The sequence below is a fragment of the Panthera tigris genome, chromosome C1 (genome assembly GCF_018350195.1).
Source record: "Panthera tigris isolate Pti1 chromosome C1, P.tigris_Pti1_mat1.1, whole genome shotgun sequence".
NCBI classification, from domain to species: Eukaryota; Metazoa; Chordata; class Mammalia; order Carnivora; family Felidae; genus Panthera; species Panthera tigris.
The window spans coordinates 52804091-52828709 of NC_056667.1; the positions used below are offsets into that span (position 1 = coordinate 52804091).

General features: G+C 42.5%; 1 protein-coding gene across 2 annotated transcripts in view; it reads left to right on the plus strand.

The window, feature by feature from the left end:
* Positions 1-24619, plus strand: part of CACHD1 (cache domain containing 1) — a 209003-nt gene that overhangs the window by 136102 nt on the left and 48282 nt on the right. For both annotated transcript variants that reach the window (XM_042997471.1, XM_042997472.1), the window contains 3 exons: positions 15600-15726; positions 18598-18742; positions 19631-19847. In XM_042997471.1, the coding sequence (XP_042853405.1) occupies positions 15600-15726; positions 18598-18742; positions 19631-19847 (489 nt within the window). The remainder of the gene's footprint in view (positions 1-15599; positions 15727-18597; positions 18743-19630; positions 19848-24619) is intronic.

A 24619-nucleotide genomic window follows, 5' to 3' on the forward strand; every position in this document is an offset into this window, starting at 1 on the left:
TTCATTGTTTCTAATAATGAGTGTATTGTTAAGATATATCTCCATCATTAATAGTCCTAGTATGTACCTATTGAGCACCTTCTATGGGTAAATACTTTTCCTTTGTATTAGGTCAGCTATAAACAAAGCAAAAAGCTTATATTCTGGGAGCTGGGGGACATAAATCTTAAAAGGACAAGGAAATATACATGTCTGATGATGAATGTTATGGAGGAAAAGCAATGTAAGGATGAGACACAGTGGTACTTTGGGCTGGGGAGGGGAGGGGGGGGAGGAGGGAGGAGTCTTCTTATTTTATAAAAGTGCTCATCAGTGAGATCTGAATAAGTGGGCTTGAAAAAACCATAAGAATAACTGGAGGAAACGTATCCCAGGCAAAGGGTGTGAGTTAGGAGAATGTTTAGTGTGCTCAGTAACAGCAAGAAGGCCACTATAAGTGTGATTCAGTGGGTGAGGATTGACAGTAGAAGATGAGACCAAAGAGGCAATTGGGGGCCAGATCACCAAGGACCTTACTTTACTGGCCCTTATAAGGACTTCAGATTTTGCTGCGAATAAGATAGGAGGTCCTGGTGGAGAGAGGTGAGGGCAAGGAACAAAGGATTTATGCAGAGTCATGACTTGGCTTAGGTTAAAAGGTTTATCACTGCTGTGGCAAGAATACATAATAGCAAGGCAAAAGTGGAAGCAGGGAGACCATTTAAGAGGTTATCCCAAAATCTAGGTGGCAGGTGGCCATAGCATTAATAGTGCAGTAACAGTGAAGGTGGTGAGAAGTGGTTGGATTCTGAATGTGTTTTGCAGATAGAACCATTAGGATTTGCTGATTAATTAGATGGGGTGGGGAATGTGTGAGAGAGTAAGAGAAGAGCTGGCAAGGACTTCCAAGGTATTTGGCCTTATCAATGAGAATGACAGTTGCCATTTTTTATGATAGAGAATACTGGTGACAGTCAAGGAATCAACATTTCAGTTTGAAAAAAGTGGGGTTTGAAATGTGCATTAGATATCCACATGGAGAGGTGCCTGAGTGGCTCAGTCAAGCGTCCAACTTCGGCTCAGGTCATGATCTCACAGTTCCTGGGTTTGAGCCTTGCATCGGGCTCTGTGCTGACAGCTCAGAACTTGGAGCCTGCTTCAGATTCTTTGTCTCCCTCTCTCTTCTGCATCTCTCCTGCTCGCTTCAGATTCTCTCTCTCTCTCTCTCTCTCTCTCTCTCTCTTTCTCTGTCTCTTTCAAAAACGAATATTTTTAAAATTTTTTCGTTTTATTTTTTTGAAAATTTTTAGTGTTTATTTTTTGAGAGAGAGATAGAGTGCAAGCAGAGGAGGAGCAGAGAGAGGGAGACACAGAATCTGAAGCAGGTTCCAGGCTCTGAGCTGTAAGCACAGAGCCTGATGCAGGGCATGAACCCACAAATGGCAAAAGCATGACCTGAGCCAAAGTCGGCCACTTAACTGACTGAGCCACCCAGGCATCCCTAAAAAAAATTTTTTTAATGAAAGAATAGAATATCCACATAGAAATGTTGTCTAGGCAGTTGGATATACAAGTCTGGAGTCTGGGGAATGGGTCAGACTAGAGACTGAAATTTGAGATTCATTGTGTATAGGTAATACTTAAATCATGAGACCCAAAAAGGTCATCTAGCAAGAAGCCGTGGATAAAATGGAAAAGAAGTCCAGGACTGAGTCTTGGGATACTTTACTGCTTAAAGGTCACTGAAATGAAGAGGAAGCAGTAAAGGAATGTGAAAAGGAAGTCAATCTGGTAGAAGACCAAGAGAGCCATCTCCTTGAAGCCAAGTGAACAAAGTATTTCAAGAAGCAAGGAGAGGTCAAACTGGGTTAAGTAGGCCCCGTAAGATGAAGGCTAAGAAACCTGATCTTGGATTTAGCAACGGGGGGGGGGGGGGGGGGGGGGGGGCGCTCATCAATGAACTTGAATGAGGGCTGTTTGGTAGATCAGTAGACTAGAATGATAGGATGATCCTGGTTAGTTCGAGCTCTTAAAAATGGAGAGGAGCTGGAAACAGTAAGTACATGAACTGCCAGGGTCTGCTGAAAGGAAGGAAAGCTGGAGTGCCATGTGGAGTCAAGAGAGTGTTAAATTGAAAGGAGTTATAGCATGGTTGTGTGCCAAAGAGGAGGATCCAGTAGAGGAAAGCTAAAGACCCAGAAGCAAGAGGAGTGACAATTGCTGGAGCCTTTTCCTTGATTAGGCAAGAGATAGTGGGATTCCAAGGAGAGGGTCCAAAAGCACAGTGTTCATTCTTAATAAGAGGAGGGAAGGAAGAGCAAGTGTGCAGAGATGCTTATAATGATCAAGGTAGTGGACATTCCATTCTTTGTGATATTGTTTTCTCAAGAGACTTAGGAAGCAAGATCATTGGCCAAGAGCAAAGCCAGAGGAAGCAGTATTGAAGACCTCTTCGTTACGTTGAGATTATCTTCTGTAACTGAGGTTTTAGAGTAGAACTCCTCTGAACACATAATTGGGAATCCTGACAGAGTTCTGTTTCATTACAGTAGTTATTAGTGAGGGGAGAGGGAGTTTAAAAAATCAGGAAGGGGAGGAAGAAGATGGTGAGGACAGAGGTGTATGGTTAAAGATCAGATCTTGAATTCTGATATTTCTAAAAGCATGACTCAAGTGTAACATACTACCCTAAGGAGAGTTGTTCTCGGCACCGTTGACATAGCTAGATTTACAAGCAGTTTTTGGCAATATTCAGGTATTTGAAAACTGACTTGCTTGTATTTGAAGTTTTGTGACATTCCACCAAGCAGTGGCTGCATCCCAAAGTCCACATTCTTGAGCAGTCATTTGTAATTTAAGAGGAGTGGTAGATGGTGGAGGGTGACCTCAGAGGCCCCCCCTTTCCTCCTCTACAGCTCATGCCCCTTTTCAGAGCAGAATTAATGGACTTCATAGGCTATCGCATGTCTGATATTTACATCTGTAAGATGTCCAGCCTCGGGCCCTTTCAGACTGTATATAATCCGTCAATGGGTCCCTAATTGATAACACAGTTTCAGATTGCCTTTCAGACTAGCTGGAAACAGACTCGCAAAAATTGTAAACCATTCTTAGCTTTATTTAGCCAAAACTAGGTCATGTGTCCATCCATCCGACACACATGTATATTCTTTTTCTTAAACCTACCCCTGCCAGATCTCTGCTTTCTAAACTGACTCCTTGTCCCTGATTCCATTCAGGCAACCAGCATTTGACAGTTCATGCGTTACATTATGGTGCTGGTAATGTTTTGCTCAGATTCCTTCTTGCTTTTATCCCTAGTTTCCCTCCCTCCCTCCCTGTCTCTCTCTTTTTTTAAATTCCTGCTGAGCTATTTTCTTGTGTGTAGCCTGATCCCTAAAGAGAGTTTATTTGAAGAGTCCAAGGAAAGTTGCCTCTTGCTCCCTTGAGTTATGCAATTGAGGTGTGAGCAGAGGGGGAGTTAGTCTTTCTTGCCAAAAGAAAAAGTGCCTGGACTTTTTTTATATTGTGTTTGATTTAAAGACCTCATTTGAAGTTGCAAACTTCGATCTTGGTAGCGTCGCAGTCTCCATCGAGAAACGGGATTCATGGGGCGTAAGGGCATCTGTAAGTCAGGTTACAGCGGTACATGCTGCCGGAGGCACAGGTGGGCACCGGGGCCTGTGTTGCCACTTTCAGGGGCTTCACTGCATCCTTCTGTGAATGCCAAAGATTGTGTGTTGTAGGCTTCTCTCTCTTCTTTAAAATGTCATGGGAATTATCTGTTCAGTATGCTAATGCCAATGCAATGAAAAGCTTGTGTTCTATCTCAAAACCTAAAATAAGAGAATAAAAATCAAACTAGGAATTTCTCGTTTCTTTTTATGCCTAACTGTCCGAGCTTCATGATTGCATTAGCGTCACAAGAGATGTGATAATTATTCATATAACATCTAAAAACTATTCAGTCACTTAGAAATCTAGAGGCGCCTGGGTGGCTCAGTCGGTTGAGCGTCCAGTTTCAGCTCGGGTCCTGATTTCATGGTTCGTGGGGTCAAGCCCCGCATCGGGCTCACTGCTGTCAGTGCACAACCCACTTTGGATCATCTGTCTCCCTCTCTCTCTGCCCCTACCCCACTCTCTCTCTATCTCTCTCTCAAAAGTAAGCAAACATTAAAAAAATACTATTAAAAAACTATTCAGTCACTTAGAAATCTAGATTGTTGAGGCTATGCGATTCAGTTTACATGTGTGTGTACACGTATATACAAAATTAAGTATACAGAGGCCTCTTTTCTTCACTGATTCCCCTTCAAGTTCCAGCCCTATAATGGGTGCTACTGCAAAGACTAGTCTTTCTTATAGTTTGTCACAACAACCCTTTTATACTGATTGCAGAAGATTTTATTAGTTGCATATATTCTCATATGCATCTTCTCTCATAATACATATCATAATGATACAGCCTGGTTTTGTTTTTGTTTTAGTTAACAAATATATCCTGAACATTTCTTTGTATATATGTGAATAAATATACTTCTAGATCATGGTGGTAATGATTGTATAACATCCTTGAAGTAGGGACACCTGGGTGGCTCAGTCGGTTAAGTGTCCAACCCTTGATTTTGGCTCAAGTCATGATCTCATGGTTTGTGAGATAAAGCTTCGCATTGGGATCTGTGTTGACAGTGCAGGGCCTGCTTGGGATTTTCCCTCTCTCTCTCTCTCTCTCTCTCTCTCTCTCTCTCTCTCTCCCCCTCTTTATCTCTCTCTCAAAATAAAATAAATAAACTTAAAAAAAAATCCCTGAATTAACCAGTCTGCCCCAGTTTAACATTTAGAATGTCCCAATTTTTTTTTTAACTGTATCATTGTTCCCCTGGAGGGATTTCAGGTGACCCCTCTTCAGTTTTCCTTGACCCCTGTGTAGTAGTTGACAGGTAAACTTCTTTTTTGAAGGTCTGTCATCCTTTGGTTTCTATAAAATTACTCTGTACCATTTACCTGTTTACTTCTGAGTCCTTTTCATTTTTCTTCTTAAGCTCCTTTTCCTCAGGTAGATGTCCCCACATGTCCTCTCTTACTCACCTTCCTCACTTCTAAATGTTATCTCCCCAAATGTTCTCAATTTAGCCAGCACCTTGGCTCCTACCACATGCTATGAAATATTCCAAATCTCTCATTCCAGCTGTGGCCTATTTGAGTTTTTTTTTTTTTTTTTTTTTACGGAGTAACCAAATTTAAGACACACATGTCTCTGTGATTATTCTGTAGCTACCTCAAAAATTAATTTTTTTAAAGTTTATTTATTTATTTTTGAGAGACAGAGTGAGAGGGGGAGGGGCAGAGAGAGGGAGAGGGAGAGACAGAACCTCAAGCAGGCTCTGCACTGTCAGCCTGGAGCCGGACGTGGGGCTCGAACTCATAAACCATGAGATTGTGACCTGCGCCGAAACAGAGTCAGATGTTTAACCGACTGAGCCACCCAGGCACCCTGCTACCTCAAAAATTAAACAGACAGCTCACTTTTCTCTAAACTTCTCCCCAGTCTGGGCTCACTATCACGATTAGTTCCACCTCCATCCTGGTCACACTGGGAATTCTTCCTCACCTTTTCCCCCCTAGTACTTCTCCAGGTTTTAACAGATTTCTCTTGAGTTGGTGATCAAATGAGAGTGTGAGTGAGTGGATATTGTTAAGCATTTACTATGTACAAGACCCCTCACTAGGCATTTACTATGTGTGCTTCTTCCTGGGTATTATGCTGACTTGTGATGTAGTTCTCATTGTCCCCTTTGCACTGAAGGGGCAACCTGGCTCAGAATCCGTAGTTCAAAGATATGTCTTGAATCCCTTTGTCTTCTCCACTGCTAATGACAATAAACTTAGATCTTCATAGACCTTTCTGTTAATATAGAAATTAATATAGAATATAGAATTAAATACAGAATTAATATAAAAAACCTCCCACTAGGTTTCTCTGCTTTTATTCTCTTTTTCAATATATTCTGTACACCATAGATATTTTGCAAACATCTGCTCTGTAACTCCATTTCTCAAAAACCTCTGATGACTCACCTGTAAGATAAAGTAGAGGCCTTTCATCTCCATTTTCTCCTCCTCCTCTTCCCTCTACCCTCAGGGAATCACTTTCATTTCTTCAAATCCCCAATCTCTCTCACTCTTCCATACTTTAGCTTATGTTATTGTTTTGATCCTAAAATACACTGCCTGCCTTCTCTGACTTGTAAAATATTGCTCATTCCTCGGGGCCCAACTTCTCTGTCATCTTTCCTGACTCTTATAGGTAGAATTCCTTGTCGGTTGTACAGGTTGGGTTCACTAGGGGCACGCTTCATGGAGACTGGCAGCCTGCGGGAAAAGGAAAGAAGTGGGATTGAGCGGTGGGAGAAGTTGGGCTGAGATACAGTCTCAGTGGAGTCCTCAGCCACCTCAGGGGGAGCTTGCAGGCTGGGGGGCTGTCATTCAGAGTCATGTTGGCCCAGCTACAACTCTTCTTTATTATTTTACTCTATGGTACATTCTTAGAAATTGAATTTTTTATCTTGAATATCTACCTGATCCTCTGCTCCTTTTCATTTAGTTTTTATTCGTTGAGTTCCTGATCTAGTGACCTGCCCATAGCAGGTACACAGTAAATGCTTTTTGATGGATGAATGAATGAATGAATGAAAGGAAGGAAGGAAGGAAGGAAGGAAGGAAGGAAGGAAGGAAGGAAGGAAGAGAGAGGGAGAGACTAGGATTTGCTTTGTGCTTTTGTTTTTATAATGGAAGAGCCAAGCATTTTGAAGGACCTTAGTGAAGAAAAGAATGTGGTTGTAATTTGCTTGCAAGGTAGCGCTGGTTTCTTTAGCTTCACAGCAAATCAGACATAAATATCCCAGGTATATAGAATGACACAGACTATGGGCATGAATAATATCATCCTACATTTGCATGATACTAACTATGGTGAGTCCAAACACACAATGTACACAAGAAAATCAATCTGCTCTGCTTCTTAATACCTCATAAACCATCTCATGTTTTCATCTTATTCTTACCATGGATACCAAAGACAAGTATCCAGTCCATTTTATAGATGAGAAACAGGCCCAATTGATCTACGTAAAGTCAAACAAATTGTTGGTATTGAGATGACTAAACATTATGTGTCCTGACTCCTAATCCAATGGGCTTCCTACCACAGACAGCTTAAGATGAGATTTTTCCATCCCTGTAATCTGCCTACTGACATTTCAAACTCTTTATGTCTAAAATCAAACCCATAGTCTTAGACTCTTCCAAGCCAACCTCTTCCCTCTCCATGTTCCATGTGTCAGTTAACAGCAGCTTCATTTTACATGTCACCGAAGCGTGAGATCCAGAACCAACCTATGACTCATTCCTTGTACTTCCTCCTAAAGAGCTTCTCTCAGGTAGCATCTATATATGCTAGTTTCTGTGGCAGACACCAAAATAATCAAGACAGAATTTTTACTCTCAAAGCTTCAAAACAGTTTTATATATGTATTTATTGAGGGGAGTGAAGGGAAGGAGAAGATCAACAGACAATACAGTTACCATACAGCTAAGTGCTATAATGATAAAGGTACCCTGGAGCACTTGAGCCCAGATTCTAAGATTGAGCTGAGTCTCAAAAGACAACGGGAATTATCCTGGTGATATGCATGTGGTAAGTACATTTCCCATTTAGAAATCTATAAAAAGTGCAGCCAGCACAATCGGTATCATTGTATAAGAGGGAGTAAGTAACAGGAAATGAAGATAACACTAAGCTGGTTTTTAACCACTTGCATATTACTCTGAGGAGTTGGGTTTTGGTTGGGTTTGGTTTTGATTTGTTTTTTAGCTTGGAGTCAACAAGCTGACAGACTTTTAAGCAGCATAAGCCAGAGAGCTTTGTGGAGAGTGGACGAAAGTGTAGTTAGCCTGGAAGAAAAAGAAAACTGGGCTAGACTATTACATGTTTTCCAAAAGTGGGAGGGGGCAGTCGAGAGATGGCCATGGCATAAGCAAAATGGCTAGATGAGGGATAAATGAGATGGCAAGAAGCAGAGAATCTTTGTAGATCACTCTTCCAAGTTGTTTGGCTGCGAACAAGGGGAAAGGTCCCTGATAACTTAGGGAAGAGATAGCATGAAGGAAGTGTTCTATTGTTTCTGCTATTGCTAATCATTTAAGTTAGGGAAACTTCATTGTTTTTTAAGTTAGGGAAACTTAAAAATGTTTATATGCTGAGGACAGTCAGTCTAGGAAGAAAGTAGAACTAAGGAAACAGATGGGACAATGGAGTTAAATGTGTTGGTCCAGTTGTTCCAGTCAGAGTCACCTGGAGTGCTTTGTCCAAAAACCCAGCCCAGACCTGGCCACTCAAAATGGTGCTTGGTAAAGCTTGGGAGTCCGTAGGTTGCAAGAGCTGATTGTGACAATCAGCTAGGCTTTGAGAACTCTGTTCAAAGTTTCTCCTACCCTTTCCATGAATGTTTGGAGATCACCTGGTCCTTTGGGTCCTCTGGGTGTGGTCTATTAAAAGGAAGGGGATAGAGTAGTAAGTCCTACACTGATCCTAGATTGCCCCAGAAGTTTATTCTGGATTCTCTGAGCCCATGACCAGGCTGTCTTAACCGAATCAAGGACAGAATGGAATGGTTAGTTTTGCATTATGTAGATAACCTAGAATGGATACAAGGAGCTGTGAGTTTGGAGCAGAACCAGAGATTTGAGGATGTTCTCTCCTTCATATTAGACTGAAGTAAATACAGTGGGATTAGCTGGGTCAGCTGTCATTAAGTTTGGCAGTGGCCTTTTACTAGCATGGTCATTGTGGTGGAAGAATCACTGGGCTACATGGCCTGGAGCCCATTCAGGGGTCAGAGCTTAGGGTCACTCTTCCATTCCTGAGGCAGAATATGCTTGGCTTAAAATGGGAATAATAATATCTCTTTGGTAAAGCTCCACGGGAAGCCTTCAACTCTTGTTTGGCTCTTGCTTAGCTGTCAGACACTTGAAAGATTAACCTCTATATGCCTTGGTTACCTGAATGCTAAATTAAACCTACCTCAAAAGGTTGTAATGAGAATTAACTGGGATAATCTGTATAAAAGACTTCGCAAAGTGCCTGGTACATGACCAAATACTCAATATGCCTACCACTCCTGAACATATAAACAGTGTCTGAGGGTCCATGAAATATGGCTCCTCCAGAATATGTGGTAAAATGATGCTCTAGAAGGGAGCTAGGAGTAGGAACTGGAAGGTGTGATACAGGGTATAATGCCACAAATTTGGTTTGGAGTCCTAAAAATGTTTGTTTTATTCCCCTCCAAAATGATTGCTGTTGCACAGAATATTATTGAAATGTGCTCTGTATTTCTGGTCTTTTGGGGAAGTGTGTGTGTGTGTGTGTGTGTGTGTGTGTGTGTGTGTGCGCGCGCGCGCCTGCCTGCCTGCCATTCTGTGTATTTAGGACAGCTCTTGTATCTTATATTTGGCAAGCTGTGGGAGGTAGATAGCTTTGTGTGTTTAGCTGAGTAGTGTTGGGCTGGGCATCAGAAAGGCCAGAGTTCCTTGAGGTGGGAGGCAAGCTTTCTACTACAGAGCAATTTCTTTGTGTTTCTACCTTTGGTGGATAATACCATCAGGAAAAACCAAAGTCACAGCCCAACTACAAGCAATTTGTAATCCATCTATTTCTCATCAGCCTGGTGGTTTAAGCATTAAAAAGGGCAGTCAAGGAGTTTGGGGACATGGTTTCATTTTGACTAGAGAAGCTGATGGAAGAATGGTCAGATGTAGATGGTGAAATTGGAAGGGAAATATTTGGGGGCCATGGGATCTGGAGCCCATATGTTAGAATTCTCCACAGACAGCATACTACACTGAATGCAGACAAATCTTGAGACTCAATAAATGGGAAATAAAGAACGCCTATAAAGGGGAATGGCACATTTTTCTTAAAGTAAACGCTGCCTCTAACGTGAGGCTCAAACTCACGACCCTGACATCAAGAATCGCATGCTGTGCGACTGAGCCTGCCAGACACCCCGGAAAGGAACATTTTTTAGCTGCTTTTCCGACAACGATTTGCGTGTTGTGATTCAAGAAAAATAAGCCATTAGGTATTTTGAATTTGTCTTTGCTAGAATTAACATAGGAACTATGAGAGAAAAATAGCAAATTTGTTGAAAGCTACACAGAAAGTGACCTGGGGAACAGAGCTTGCCTTTAAAGAACAAGGAGTTGTCACGGGAACCCCCTCGTTTGTTAAAGGCCAATATGAATTTTCTCTCTCATTCTGTCTAAATGTTTCTTGGTCCTATTTGGACATTTTCCTTACTCTTGGGTCAATAATAATCATCTCTTAGTACTGACTACCAAGTTATTCTAAGTTACTAGGAAGTAAGAATACTAATTTTTTCCTCCTTTTTTTTTTTTTTTTGCATAAACTTGATCAAAGTCCGTTAGAAATTTGCTCTTTCTAATTGTAAATCTTTGCTCTTCCTTCCTTCCTATTGACCCTCATTCGTTACCCTTCTTACTTCTCTTTGGTTTCTAAAGGATCTATGGAAATAACCTCGTCCAAATCCATCACGTAGAGACTAGAGAAGAGGACATTGTGAGAGTTCATTGGGGGCAGAGGTGAAGAGCCTTGGCCAATGCCATCATTCACTGGTTCATCTAGCAGTTAGCGACTCAGTGCTTCCTAAAACGAGGCAGGCACCAGGCTCTGTGATGAACTTGGCTCCAGACTCTGCTCCTGCCCTCACAGAGCTTATGGCAAGTCTGCCTGAGAGACCTGAAACATAGCCACAAAATCAGTACACTGACCATTACTAACTTTTGCTATAAGGAAAATACAGGGAGCTATGCAAGAGGATAATTGCGGTGGGGGGCGGGGGGCAGTCAGGGAAGGTCTCTCTGAGACGGTAAAAGAGTTCTTCCGGGCTAAGGATCACCTTGTGTGGAGAGTTTGGCACATTTGCCGAACTGAGAGATGTAGCTCTTGACATACAGTGTAGTGAGTTGAAGAGGGTAAAAGTGAGGTTAGAGCGGGGCGCCTGGAGTGGGGTCAGTTGAGTGTCTGACTCTTGATTTCGGCTAAGGTCATGATCCCAGGGTCATGGGGCTGAAGCCACGCTGAGCCTGGAGCCTGCTTAAGATTCATTTTCTCTCTCTCTCTCTCCTCTCTCTCTCTCTTTATATATATATGTACTCTCCATATATATACATATACGTGTGTATATGTATATATAAAGTGAGTATGGAGAGTAGGAAGGGGCCAGATGGTGCAGGGCCTTATCAGTTTTGGGTGCAATGTGAGTTGTAGCACAGTTGGAAACTTGGGAGGGTTTTCAGCAAAGCCATGTTGGGATTTGATTTGCATTTTAGAAAGATGCCTTTGGATGCTGTACAGTTGAGTAGATTTAAGGTCAGAGAGTTTGCCAGTCTTAGAGATGGGACCAAAATCCATGGCTTCCTATTCCCAGTCCATTCTGATTTATCAGCATCTTTCTTCTAGTTCCTAAGTGCCAACCCAAATTAAATAGTGCAAAATAGCATTGGGCCTGTGTCCAACGGGCTTTCTTATGTTTATTCAAATTGACAGTGAAAGACCCCTCCAATCTGTTGAACACCTACAGAATAATTAAGAGGTCTCAGTGATATAGTTTCTCAGCTGCATAAAAACTCTATTCTCTAAAATATGCTTTTAATGGCTTAGTGTCACTCAGAGTCCTGAGTGTTATAATTAGCTTGACTCTGCCTTCTGAGCTACAGTATGTGTCTGTGCCCTTTTCCAGCTAAGCCAGCCTGTGGGGTCAGTGGTGAACCCCGTGACATTGGACTGCTCAGCTGGCGTGGGCCAGTTTTAGCAGCTCAGCCATTTGTTTTTTTCTCACAAGATTAAATGCTCACATTAGCTTAAGTCTTCTTGCCATTGTCCTATCCTTTCTGTCACGTGCCTTCTTAATTGCAATTTATTCACATTGTATATTTACACACTAATGCAGCTGGTTATTTTGATTGAGAAACACCAACATTTGTATATTCTGCCTCTCAAGAGACTTTTCAATCTGCTGATTGCCAATGCATTCAGCATCTATTCACTGACCTCGTAGAGGCACTGTCGTGCTCTGGAAAGAGCATGTGGCTTTGGAGGCAGACACACCTAGATCAAATCATGACTCTGCCCTTGAGCAAGTTCATTCAGCATCTGTAAAACGGATATAATAACAAATTCCTAAAGTAATTATGAAAATCGGCACACTGTGTGTAAAACTGGTCTGTACGATGCTCAGTAAACTTTCACTGTCTTATTATCAAATCAGCCTTATTGAGACATAATTGACAGGCCATAAACTTCACAAGTGGAACATACAATTGATATATTTTGACATGTATCATCTCCCGAAATCATCAGACAAGCAGGCTTTTTCTCTAATTACCTATTTCTGTGCCTGTCACGCTGGCAGTGGTGTTGGGAGAACAGAGCGTCCACTGTTATCGTTATCCTTGCTCTATATTGATTGGGTCACGATATCGATCTTTAATTGGATTTGGCATTAGAAGAGAGTTGGTTAAAACAAACGTGTCACAGATGGCTGAGAAAGAGTACTTCTGAGCAGAGGCTCCCAGCCTGTATGCTGCACACTTCAACCCTGCAGCTCTCACGGAGGGAGCACCTTGATGTGAAGAGAACTGGGCATCTCTGCTCAGGGCACAGAGGTGACTCTGATACAGAACTTGTCCTCAAGGATCTCCGACTCTGGGGATGGAGGAGCGAAAAGTTACCCGGAAAAGTAATTACTCTAACCAGAAGGTGGGAGAGGTAAGATGCGGGAGGATTTCAGAGACTGTAGTAGCTTCCAATTGGGCAGAAGCTCCAGGGAAGAAGAAACCATTTACTGCCACCTTCACATGTGTCTGTCTGAGTTAGGTGTGCAGAGCAGTTGAGACGAATACAGGTCCTACCCGTTGATAGCCTAAAACCTAACACTGTGCATCGTGGGCCGGCAGGTTGGACGTATGCCCAGCCTTTTCCTGGACAGTGTCCAGCATTTCTGAGGAAAGAGCGAGCATGCAGCACCCCGGCCCAAGTTATCCAGTGGCCCCAACACCTCACTAACTTCTAGGAATGGGGGAAGCTGCCTCTGGGTTGCCTGTGTGGAAAATAGGCCTCTAGTCACCTCCACATCTAGGTCAGAGAGGGGCCCAGTTGGGGTTCACACCACAGTGATAGATTGCTGCTGGGCCCTGGGGTCCTCATTACCATCATATCCATCATCTTCTGCTAGTACCGAATAATGGATGAAATTTAATCAGATGCCAAAGGAGTTCTCAGCAGGAGGGTTTGAGGAACCTTGCCTGATACTTACGCTCTAGTGGCGGAATGATTATAAGGAACCAAAATGATCTTTTGTGGGGAGACTAAATGTATCATGCACTGTATGAATTCTGATTTATTTTTAAAACATTCTCGCTCTCCTTGGCTCCCCTTTTAATAGTCTCACTGTAGCCTGTTTATTGTTACAGATGTTACTTTTAAATGAGGTCATTGAGCTTTACTTCCAAAGGCAGTGTTTGCCTTTCTATTGCCGGCTCGGCAGGGCTGCCTCAAGACCAGTGCTAACATGAGATCAAGGCGAACGCTTCAGACCCCCAGAGAAAGAGCCGCCTCCATGGTGACATGCACTCACCTCAGCCATGGGTCTCCAGGGAGAGCGTGGTCGCCTGAGTCCAGGTGTTGACCTTGACCTCTGCCTGGCAGAGTAGGACGGGCACCGGCATTGTGGTCACGCGTGCTTGACTGCCGTCTTGTCCGAGGGGAGCCCTCAGGGAGGCCAGGAAACTCTGAGAGGGCTTCTTGGTCTGTAACTTGAGGATAATAATTTGTTACTCCTAGAATTTTTGTGAGGATAAAATACGCTGCACTTTCTCAGTGTATGTTTGGTGGGGTAATCACTGAAAGCGTGAGGCACTGACCATGCTTTAGGCCCTCTGTGGAGTGCATATCACACACAGTGCAGTCAGGGGACCAGCACTATAACTGAAGGCCCACTGACCAAATCCAGCTCGCCGCTGATTGTTTGTAAATAAACTCTAATTGGCACACCCTCACACTTACGGCTGTCCGTGTCCTGGCTGCTATGGCATTACAGCTGCTGAGTCGGATGCATTGCAACAGAGACTGCTTGGTCTGCAAAGCCAGAGTTCTTGACTCTGCGACTCTTTGCAAGAGTTTGCCGACCTCTGAACCAGACTCCAGGGTGGCCGCGTGGCGGTCAGAGCTTCTATACATTCTTGTCAAATGCGCCTCGCGCTTTCTCTTTGCCTTTGCCCTTGCCCAGACTCCTCCTGCCCTTGCTTTCAGCCCCATGACCTGCTATGTAAGTCTTCTGGTGGATCAGTTACTGAAACAGGGCTTGGTTTTTGCTCAACTGTGTGTATCCTGCAGCACATAAAGCAGTAACGTACACATAGTGAGTGTATAATTTGTAACTGATTTAGTGGGGAAGAGAGTCAGAAGGGCATCAGAGAAGGGAGAGGATAAGCAAGGCTTCATGGAGGTTTGGGGACAGGTCTGCATGCGGTAAGGTAGCTGTCATTCCTGCTGCACGTCAGTGGCATCGGCGGGATACAGTGTACATAGGAAGGGAGGCGATACCGCGTGGTAAGAACATAGGAACCAGGACACCCAGGCTTGAATCCCGACATGATCCTTTACTGATGAGACTTTAGACAAATCACTTAAGCTCTCTAAGCGCATTTTCTTTTTTTTTTCTTTTTAGTTTTTTAATTTATTTTGAGACAGGGAGAGACAGTGTGCAAGTGGGGAATGGGCAGAGAGGGAGAATCCCAAGCAGACTCTGCAACACCAGTGCAGAGCCCGATGCGGGGCTCAAACACATGAACCTCGAGATCATGACCTGAGCCAAAGTTGGATGCTTCACCAACTGAGCCACCCAGGCGCCCCTCTAGGCATATGTTCTAAAGTCCAAAGTAGGGAATAATAATACTGCCTTCATCATACAGCTGTTTTAGGGGTTAAATGAGATAACATGAAGGAAAGCCTGGATCCCAGTACTGACACATTAGAATCACTCTATAAGCGATTACTGAATGATGGTGGTTCTGACCTTTCAAGTACCATCTGTGCTATTTTCCTCATTGTGGAGTGAACAGGGTCAAGGTCATGGGTCTAGTCCCTCTGGAGACTAGCCCTTTAATGTCACTCTTTTCCACAATTAGAGAATGTACCCCAAGCCAGAAAGTGTATGCTGGTCCAACAGGGACGAACCTACTGAGGGGAGAGGCTAGTGCAAATGAATCATTCATGCTGGGAAAATATTCCAGGACATAGAGTGTCACCATGCAGTGTTAAGAATAATAGCTTCGCTTGACTGAAGCATTCATTACATTTTTCTATTCATGGGTGTTTTTTAAGGAGCAGAAAGAAAATGTTTAGTGGAAAATTTACAGCCTTAGATCTAGTGGGATTTCTTCATACTACAAGCAGTTTATGCAAAACAGATGCCCAAGGAGCAGTGCCTGCCTGCACCTGTGGATTTGGTGGTTATATTTCATTTTCCCCACTCCAGTTCTTGCAGACAACCTGAAATCCAACCCTGGAATTAAGTGGCAATATTTCAGTTCGGAAGAAGGAATTTTCACTGTTTTCCCAGCACACAAGTTCCGGTGTAAGGGCAGCTATGAGCATCGGAGTAGGTATGTTGACTTGCTTGCTAAATGCTAAGGTTTTAATTACTACTTAAGAGTCATCTGTGTGAAATAGAGACTCCTCATTTACATACATGGTTCTGCCTCGAAGCTGTGATTTCAGGAACTTGTTCTGAAATGATTTCACCACTGAGCATGTGTGGCTATGGAAACGCTAGGAAGGGCAAATGATAAAGCCCAGAGTTTGTCTATAAGCTGTCTAACAAGCCAAAGAAAACAAAATATTCACTAAAGAAATTAAATTGTTGGAGGCGCCCAGGTTGTTTTGAGCTTCAGGCATCTTTGATGAGACAGAAATGATAATCCTTTCTCTAAAGTGCCACCCTACATGACTTCATAGCCTGTCTCAGAGTGGACTTTGTGATTCCCAGCCTTCCTTTCTGTGACAATGCGCTTAGCCATCTTTTTGAAATTTACATGCAATCTGAGCTACTAGAAGTTTTAAGGTTGTCCAGAACACATTGGATTGAAGATGGTTAACATCCCTGCTCTTCTCACGGAAATGAGTGGAGTGTGTACCGTTTAGCCAGAAGGGTGGTAATGGTGAGCTCATTTGTATGACAAGACTCATCAATTTACAGAACCCCTTAGGCAAAGGTACTTCCCTTTTGAATCCCTACAGCTTCCCTTCACAGTGTCAGATGTTTGATGCCAGAAAATCGGGAGCTAGTGCAAGATGTTCGTTTTTCATGCCATTTTTCGGAGTCTGAATTAGCCATCCCTTTAGCCCCTCTTTATCTTTACTTTAAATTGTGTCTAAAATTGTCCCCAGGGAAAATACCTCTCCTGTGCTTTTCCTAGAAAGATCTTTGTGTTGTTGGTATGGTTTCTTCTGTTCCCTCTCTAGACATCCTGATTGAAGACTTCAGTGTCTTAGAGACTAGACCAGAAGCCATGACCTTGGGTCTAGTCTGGCTCATCTAAGGAGAGGCCAGAGACCCCATGAACCATCTAATTTGCATTTACTTCTAAGAAGATAGTTTGACTGGCATGCTGCTGTTAATGAATCACCCATGAGGGAAAGTCCAGAAGGACAAGCAGGGCCTTGTCACAAATCATCAGCACTCACCTCCACTTGGAAGGTTTCATGCATATCCACTCTGAATCTGCATTAAACCAACCCTCAAGGCTGTCTTCCCTTGGCCAAGTAGTAATCCAGGTTCCTCCCCTCATAGATTGCTGTTCCCAGCTCTTTACTTGACTTAACTGTTGCAAGTTCTCTACATCCTTTGAAATGTGGAATGGGTTTTCAGAGCTCACAAGAAAGGAACCCGTGGATACAAATCATGCTGTGGGGACTGATTCCCTGATTTTACATTTAATGTTACTATTTACACATCCCTCTAAAACAGTTTTTTAACAACTTATTGTGACAGTGTGAACACATTCTGCTTTTCATTTCATATGGGTTGAGTTGGAAAGGAGATATGCTAGGTTTGTTTTTGTTTTTGTTTTTTGTTTCTTGTTTTTTTAATTCACTCACCTTGCCTGGAAGATGTGCAGAGTTCAGTATTTGACATGGTTGTCCGTGTTGGGATAGTCAGATTTGCTTCCTTTCTGGTTTCTCTTTCATTTCTGTAGCCATCTCTCCTGGATTCTTTTATTCCATTTCCCTACTGGCTTAATGTTACTGACTAGTGAAAGTGCGGTGGTACTTCAGGGTTAATGTAGGACATTTGGCTTGAGAACAAAAGTGTAAACTTGGCCAGATTTTGAAAGATTCTTTTTTTTTTTTTTTTTTTTTTTTTTTTTTGAACTTTGCCTATATTTCTTAATTTGTGCCCAGGCTTTTGTGACTCAACTGGCATCTGACATTTCATGGAAAAATCTAGGTTTTAGGGGTGTCACTAAACAATTCTCTTGAGGCTGACTTGCTTTCTTAAGCTCCCCCTAATTTGTTCCAGCTTTAAAACTGTGAATAGAGACCTCATTAAACCTCTCTCACAAGCCTTCCTGTACTGCACATTAGCCGAAGCCTGCTTTTGATGGGAGGCATTTCTCCTTTGGACCTTCCCCACCCTCCCTCCACCCCCTTTTCTTAATGTTGGCAAACAAAAACCTGGCAAGGAGAGCTGCTATCACAGGCTTGGACAAATTTGATGGCATGGTTTTAAATGCTCAGATAAGGGGCCTTTTGGTGGCTGACCTGTGTGAATTGCTTTAGTATAGAAAGGAAAGGGCCCTCTTAAGCGGTTAGCTTTGTCTGGTGGAGACAAACCAAACCTGCTATTGAAGGCTGCCCAGTGTGCTCACGGATCCCAGTCTGCCTCACTTTTAGCACAGCCCCACTCTGTACGTCTGCAGAGGAGGACGTGGCATGGGCGAGTGGACCGTCCTCTCCCTCTTGGGCGGTCTCTGCAGCCCGAAGGGCCACCAGTTCCATTTTCTGTAGCTGACTATTGGATAACCTTGAGCAGTATCACCACACACAGCTGAGAGCATTGCCTTTCAAGTATGTTGAAAAGGCCAGCCCCCAAAGTATTTGCTGCCCCCCCTTTTTTCAAGTTTATTTTTTATGTAATCTCTATACCCAATTGTGGGCTTCGAACCCACAACCCCAAGATCAAGAGTCACATGCTCCACCAACTGAATTTGCTTCTTAAGATCTCCTCCCAGTTGCTTTAATCTTTGGAAGACCTAAGTTACCAGTCCCTGTTCTATGTTTACTATTGTCTCAAGGTAGTGTTTCAGTGCACCAATACCATTTCTCCTTGCCAGCTGATCTCTCCATCCTTGTGCCATCCCTGGAAAAACACATGGACATCAAATGCCTGCGCATCTGTAGTGTTCACAGCTGTGTAGGTTGAGGTCTTTTTACCTAAACCAGGACTGACCCCAGAGAGCTTCTCCCCCTTCTAGACCTATCTACGTCTCCACGGTCCGGCCACAGTCAAAGCACATAGTAGTGATCCTGGACCATGGGGCTTCTGTCACGGACACCCAGCTTCAGATCGCCAAGGATGCTGCCCGGGTCATCCTCAGCGCCATCGATGAACATGATAAGGTGACCATTACCCCAGTGACCCCTGTGGCAACTGAATCTTCCTTCATTGCCCTTCAAAAAGTACTTTATGTTTTATGATCTATATTTTTAAATCCATATTTAAAATGACTTTGGGAAAAGAGAGTTGGTTTGGTTTTTATTCTTGTTTGAGCAAGCAGCTACCGACTCTGGTTTCCAAATCTCTTTTACAATCGCCCCCACCAAGCCAAGTCTTGTGCTTCTTCCTTCATGGCTTCTGGTAAGATATCCAATAAGCTGTGACTTTCACACTGGAAGTTGTGTGCTGAGGGGGGAAAAGGACAAGGGCTTGATGCTGGTGGATGGCTGAACTTTATCTCAACATTTATGAGAAGTGTGGGATAAGGGAAGGCTTCTAGAGGTGTCCTAATCTCTAGGATACCTCAGAGACAGGTGTGTTTATAGCTAATGATAATCTGTTGCGTGTGGACGTTTTGTGCTTCATCATTTTGACTTTTTCAGCTCCTAAGGTTTTACTGACTAATCTAGTTGCTTAAAACACTCTGTGGCTTTACCCTCACCCCACGTCCAATTGGAAAACCAAGACGGTTAGTACTTGCTAAGATTTTTCCCTGCATGCAACGTTTATTCTTAATGTTATAGAAGAACACCATACTGCTGACTTCATCTTGAAACAAACAAACCAACAAAAAAACAAACTCTAGAGTCCCTCCCCATTACCAATCCTTAACTAATCCTTTTCAAATTGGATAGATTTATGCCTCCAAACATTTATTTTTTAAACTCTCAGAAACTGTTCTGTAGGCCTTCTCAGTTCTTGGGCTTTTCCAGAATTAGGAAAAAAAAACAAAGAAACAAACAAAAACTTTCAAATGATAAGATAACAAGATTTCTTTTTCTGCCCTCCAGATCTCTGTGCTGACTGTGGCCGACACGGTCAGGACGTGCTCACTCGACCAGTGCTATAAGACATTCCTGTCTCCAGCCACCAGTGAGACAAAAAGGAAAATGGCCACCTTCGTCAGCAGCGTCAAGTCTTTGGACAGTCCTACCCAGCATGCAGTGGGATTTCAAAAGGCATTTCAGCTGATTCGAAGCACAAACAATAACACAAAGTTCCAAGCGAGTAAGTGTGCTCTCTCAGAGGACTTAGAAACTAATAGATCAAGGATGGCAATAGGAATACATTGTAAATTGATCACACAGATGTGTCGAGAGGGATTTTTAAAAAACCGACCTGGGATAAAATTTTCATGTGTTGTCCTATTCGTCATCTAGGACTAAGATCTTAATTCAGTTTTCTCATCTTTTCCAATCAAAGGTACTCAGCCTGCACGATTTCTTCCTTCACAGAGTCTCTTCTTCCTGCCCCTTTATTAAGAACACAGCCCCATTTATTTCCCAGGGGAATATCCACGTCCTTTTTAATGCTAATTGTCAGCCTTCCCTCTCGTGGACTTAAGAGTGGATGTCTGCTTGTGCGCATGTGCACGTAAACAGGCTGCAGGATTCTTGCCTTGATCCTTCCTTCTTGTAACCAGCTGTCATTTAGATGAGCACGGCCCTTCAAATGTACAAAGGCACTCTAATTTAATTTTCATGTATTAAAGAAAATCTGGAATTAGGATGCATGCTAAACTGAAGGAAAAGATATTTGAAATAAGACACATGCTTTGAAACTACTGAAAGGAATCTTACGTCATTTTCCCTTTTATATTCTAATATCTATTTGTTGGATTTTTTTTAATGAATATATCCTATTGAGATAAAGAATATATTTTCAAGTTGTTCCGTATGTCTGCATTAAAACTAAGATAGTATTGAGAAATGCAAAGCATAGTAACTGGCACCTGGTGGTCCCTTAAAAGGTGGAGGCTACTGGAATTATTACAACTAATGATGGCAGATGCCATATTTGGTTTATGTTTGTATATAACAAATTACCACGAATTTAATAACAGCTTAAAACAATGTACATTTATTATCACACAGATCATTCCGTGGGTCAGGAGTTCAGACATGGCTTACCTGCGTTCTAGTTGAAAGGATTTATTTAGGGTTGCACAAGACTCAGTCTAGACATCACCTAGGTCTGTGGTCTCCTCTGAAGTTTGGAGTCTTCTTCCAAGCTCAGCTGTTGGCAGAATTCATTCCCTTGCAACTGTAAAACTCCCATGTACTTGTTTCTTCAAGTGTCTCTTCTGGAGAGTGTCTCTTCTTTGAGCCCCTGACTTCAGGGACGGCTTGTACCCTGTTTTAAAGGGCTCATTTGTTCTAATCAGACCCAGCCCCTTTTTGAATTAATCCGTTTTCTCTCCCTTGTGATTAACTTATTAGAAACCTCAATTACATCTGCAAAATCTCTCCATCTTTGGATGGATGTACTGTATGTAGTACAATCACAGAAGTGAGGGTGTGGGCCATTGGGATCATCGTAGAATTTTGCCTAGCAGTCCTGTCAAGCATCAACTAGCCACAGACCAATATTACAGGACGGCTGAGAGTAAAGTTCCCCACAATTCAGTAAGGCCAGTGGAACAAGGTTGACTCCCAAGTATTCAAGACAGATTGGCTAGTTGGTCAATGCCATTTATCAGCTGCTGTTTACCTATCCACACTCCTCACCAGACTTTTCTACTTGATTTCTCGGTCGTTAAGCCATGTTCAGAGTTTAAGTCCATTTTTTATTATTATGGTATTCAAATAATGGAGAGAAATGTTTGGCTGTGGCCTGGCAGTGATTGTGAGTCAAGGGAGCCCAAAGTAAGTTAATTAGGATCATTTTGGGGAGCATGGTAAACTAGAGGGCACATGGCCCATGGAGAAGGCAGCTGTTTTTCTATGCAGCCTGTGATTGCCATGTAGGAGGGCCTGCCCAGGGTTGCCAGATCTCCTATTTTAAGAGAAGCCAGAAATCTGGATTTTTATGTGAACCCCCTTGGTTTTCAAATGTTGACATTTGTTTCAGCTTTAAAACTGAGACCTCATTAAACCTCTTCTTACAAACTTCCCTGCACTACACATTAACAGAAGGCTGCTTTAATGCAAGGCATTTCTCCTCTGGGTTTTTTGGTTTTTCTTAATGTTGGCAAACAAAAACATGGCAAGAAGAGTGACCATCACAGCCTTGGAGGAATTTTGATGGCACTGTTACTTAAATACTCACTGGAGTCCTTTTTAAGCCAAGTAAGATGTTCCTAAATTTTTGCTCACGAGCATTCACTTGACAGCTTCTACTGGCAGTTGAGAGGAAAAAGAACTCAGAGTGAATTGCATAAGGAAACACATCAGAAATTAGAATTGTCCTGCTCATTAGGGAGAGAGTTGAGGTGTTTTCAAGCAATTTAGCATAGTGGTTAAGTATGTGGGTTTTGGACTTTAACCAATGTGAGTTCAAATTCCTACTCTGAAATTTTTATAAACTTGCGAACTCGTGTAAATTATTTGATCTCTCCAGGCCTAATTTCCTCTTCTGCAAACTGAGGGTGATAATAAGATCGAGGATTCCATCATAAATATTAAATGAATATTACCCGTGGTTATTATGATATTCAGTTTCCTGTAGGACTTCTAGCTCTGGCTAAACTAGAGCAGACACCTCAAACATCTAAGTTGACCTCAAGCCTAGATTAGGCTGAGGACTACACTTTATAGACTTGGCTACAGCATAGGGAGGGATGAACTCATCTTAGGAGCTCGCTCTATCTCATTACTTCTGTTCAGCTTCCTAGATAATTATTTAGCTTCTGCTGAATGCCTAATACTGTTTTAAAGCCCCAGGGTGGGGGGGGGGGTGGTTCTAATGAGTAAGACCTACCCTGTAAGATTGTTGTAAGGATTAGTCTGTGCATGATAATAAAGTATCTGCCCCAGGTGAGTAGCTATATGAACACAGGCTATCTGCCATAAATCATGGTGGCTTTGTACCAATTTGTTCTGCACTAATCAGAACATCCAAAACTTTTACCCATTGCTGGCTCTTTTTCAGTCCCATGGCAAATCTGTAACTGATACCATCGACATATTTGGGTTGCCTGTTGAGGGTGGGATTGGTTGGTAGGTCATTTTGTAGCAGAAGGAATACAATGGTGAGGTAGGAGTGGGGAATCCAATGGCTTGGGCGAAGTCCAAATCTGAGTTGCTCTTTCCTCTTTGATATTGACCTCAACACATGCTTGTATCAAGGCTTGGACAGGGACTTGTCAAATGGAAGCTATTGTGTTTTCTTCCAGGCACATGCTATGTCTTTGCTCCGCCCCAAGCCCTTATAATTACTCATCCATGACATTACTAATTATAAGGTTTAATTCCTCTGAGTGCCTAGGGAAGGAATATCCAAATAAGTAAAAACATAATATATCAAATTTGGCAGATCCGATATCTAAAAATGATAGGACTAGGAGAGAGGCTGGGCAGAGACAATGAGGATGTTTATAGGGTGGATGTCTTACTGTTGGAATGGGAAGGAAAAATACTTGACTACTAAAGGAGGGGCTGCAGGCTGCTGGCCTTCTGGCTTTCCAAATGTGGGCCTGTGCCTTAACACCAGCTCTCAGTGACAGCATATTTTATCTAGAGTCATAAAGCTAACTAAGTAAGGAAACTCAGAGAGTTCTCTTTTAGGTCCGTCTTACGTGTGTCCAGGCATTTATCACATATGGTACCTTTGCCGTGGGGTGATGGTTTGTTTGCCTCATACTTCAGATCAGCCTCATGGTATATCTATACTCCCCCAACTAGGGAATCAAGTAGTATTTTTTTTCCAGTCTCAAGTTTAAGTGAGAAGTTTGGGGACTAACAGTATTTCATAGGACAGTATTTACATCATTGGAAAAATATTGACATCAAGTTTAAGATGGATATTTCTAAGCTTAAAGATCTTTTTTGTGTGTGTCAGCCTTCACTTCTTAATTTCTGATGAATAAATAGTACAATTAAATTTGCAGTTAGCGGGGCGCCTGGGCGGGTTCAAGCCCCACATCGGGCTCTGTGCTGACAGCTCAGAGCCTATACCCTGCTTTAGATTCTGTCTCTCTCTCTCTCTCTCTCTCTCTCTCTCTCTCTCTCTCTCTGCCCCTCCCCTCTCATGCTCTGTCTCGCTCTGTCTCTCAAAAATAAATAAACATTAATTTTTTCTTAACTTGCAGTTAGTATTAGAGAATTATTCAACAATCATAATACACTTATTTGTGTATTAAGTTTTGGTAGTAAATAAGAGACAACAACTTAGATTGCATTTACTTCTTTGAGTCAATTTTATTAAACTCTGTTCAGTTCAATGTACAACATTGATACAACATTAATTATTCAATTCTGTATAATAAAGAATGTGGGGCGCTTGGGTGGCTCTGTCAGTTAAGCATCTGACTTCGTCTCAGGTCGTGATCTCACAGTCTGTGAGTTTGAGCCCCGCATTGGGCTCTGTGCTGACAGCTCAGAGCCTGAAGCCTGCTTCCGATTCTGTGTCTCCCTCTCTCTCTGCCCCTCCCCTGCTTGTTCTCTCTCTCTCTCTCTCTCTCTCCCTCTCTCTCTCTCTCTCTCTCTTAAAAATAAAGATTTTTAAATCTTTAAAAGATTTAAATATTTAAAAAAAAGAATGCTTCCAAGTTTAAAATGGAAATCTATAAACTGAAGGAAACCTAATCTTTGTATCCTCATCATTGTTAGGATAATTTTTTAAAAGGGTAACTAATGGTATTCATTACCTATTGCTGGGTAACAAATTCCCCCAACACTCAGTCACTTAAAAAACATTAAACATTTACTATCTCAGTGTTTGTACGTCAGGAATCTAGATACATCATAGTTGGGTGCCTCTGGCTTAAGATATCTCATGAGGTTAGTCTCACTGTTGGCCAAAGTTGATATCATTTCAGAGATCAACTTGGGAAGGGCCAG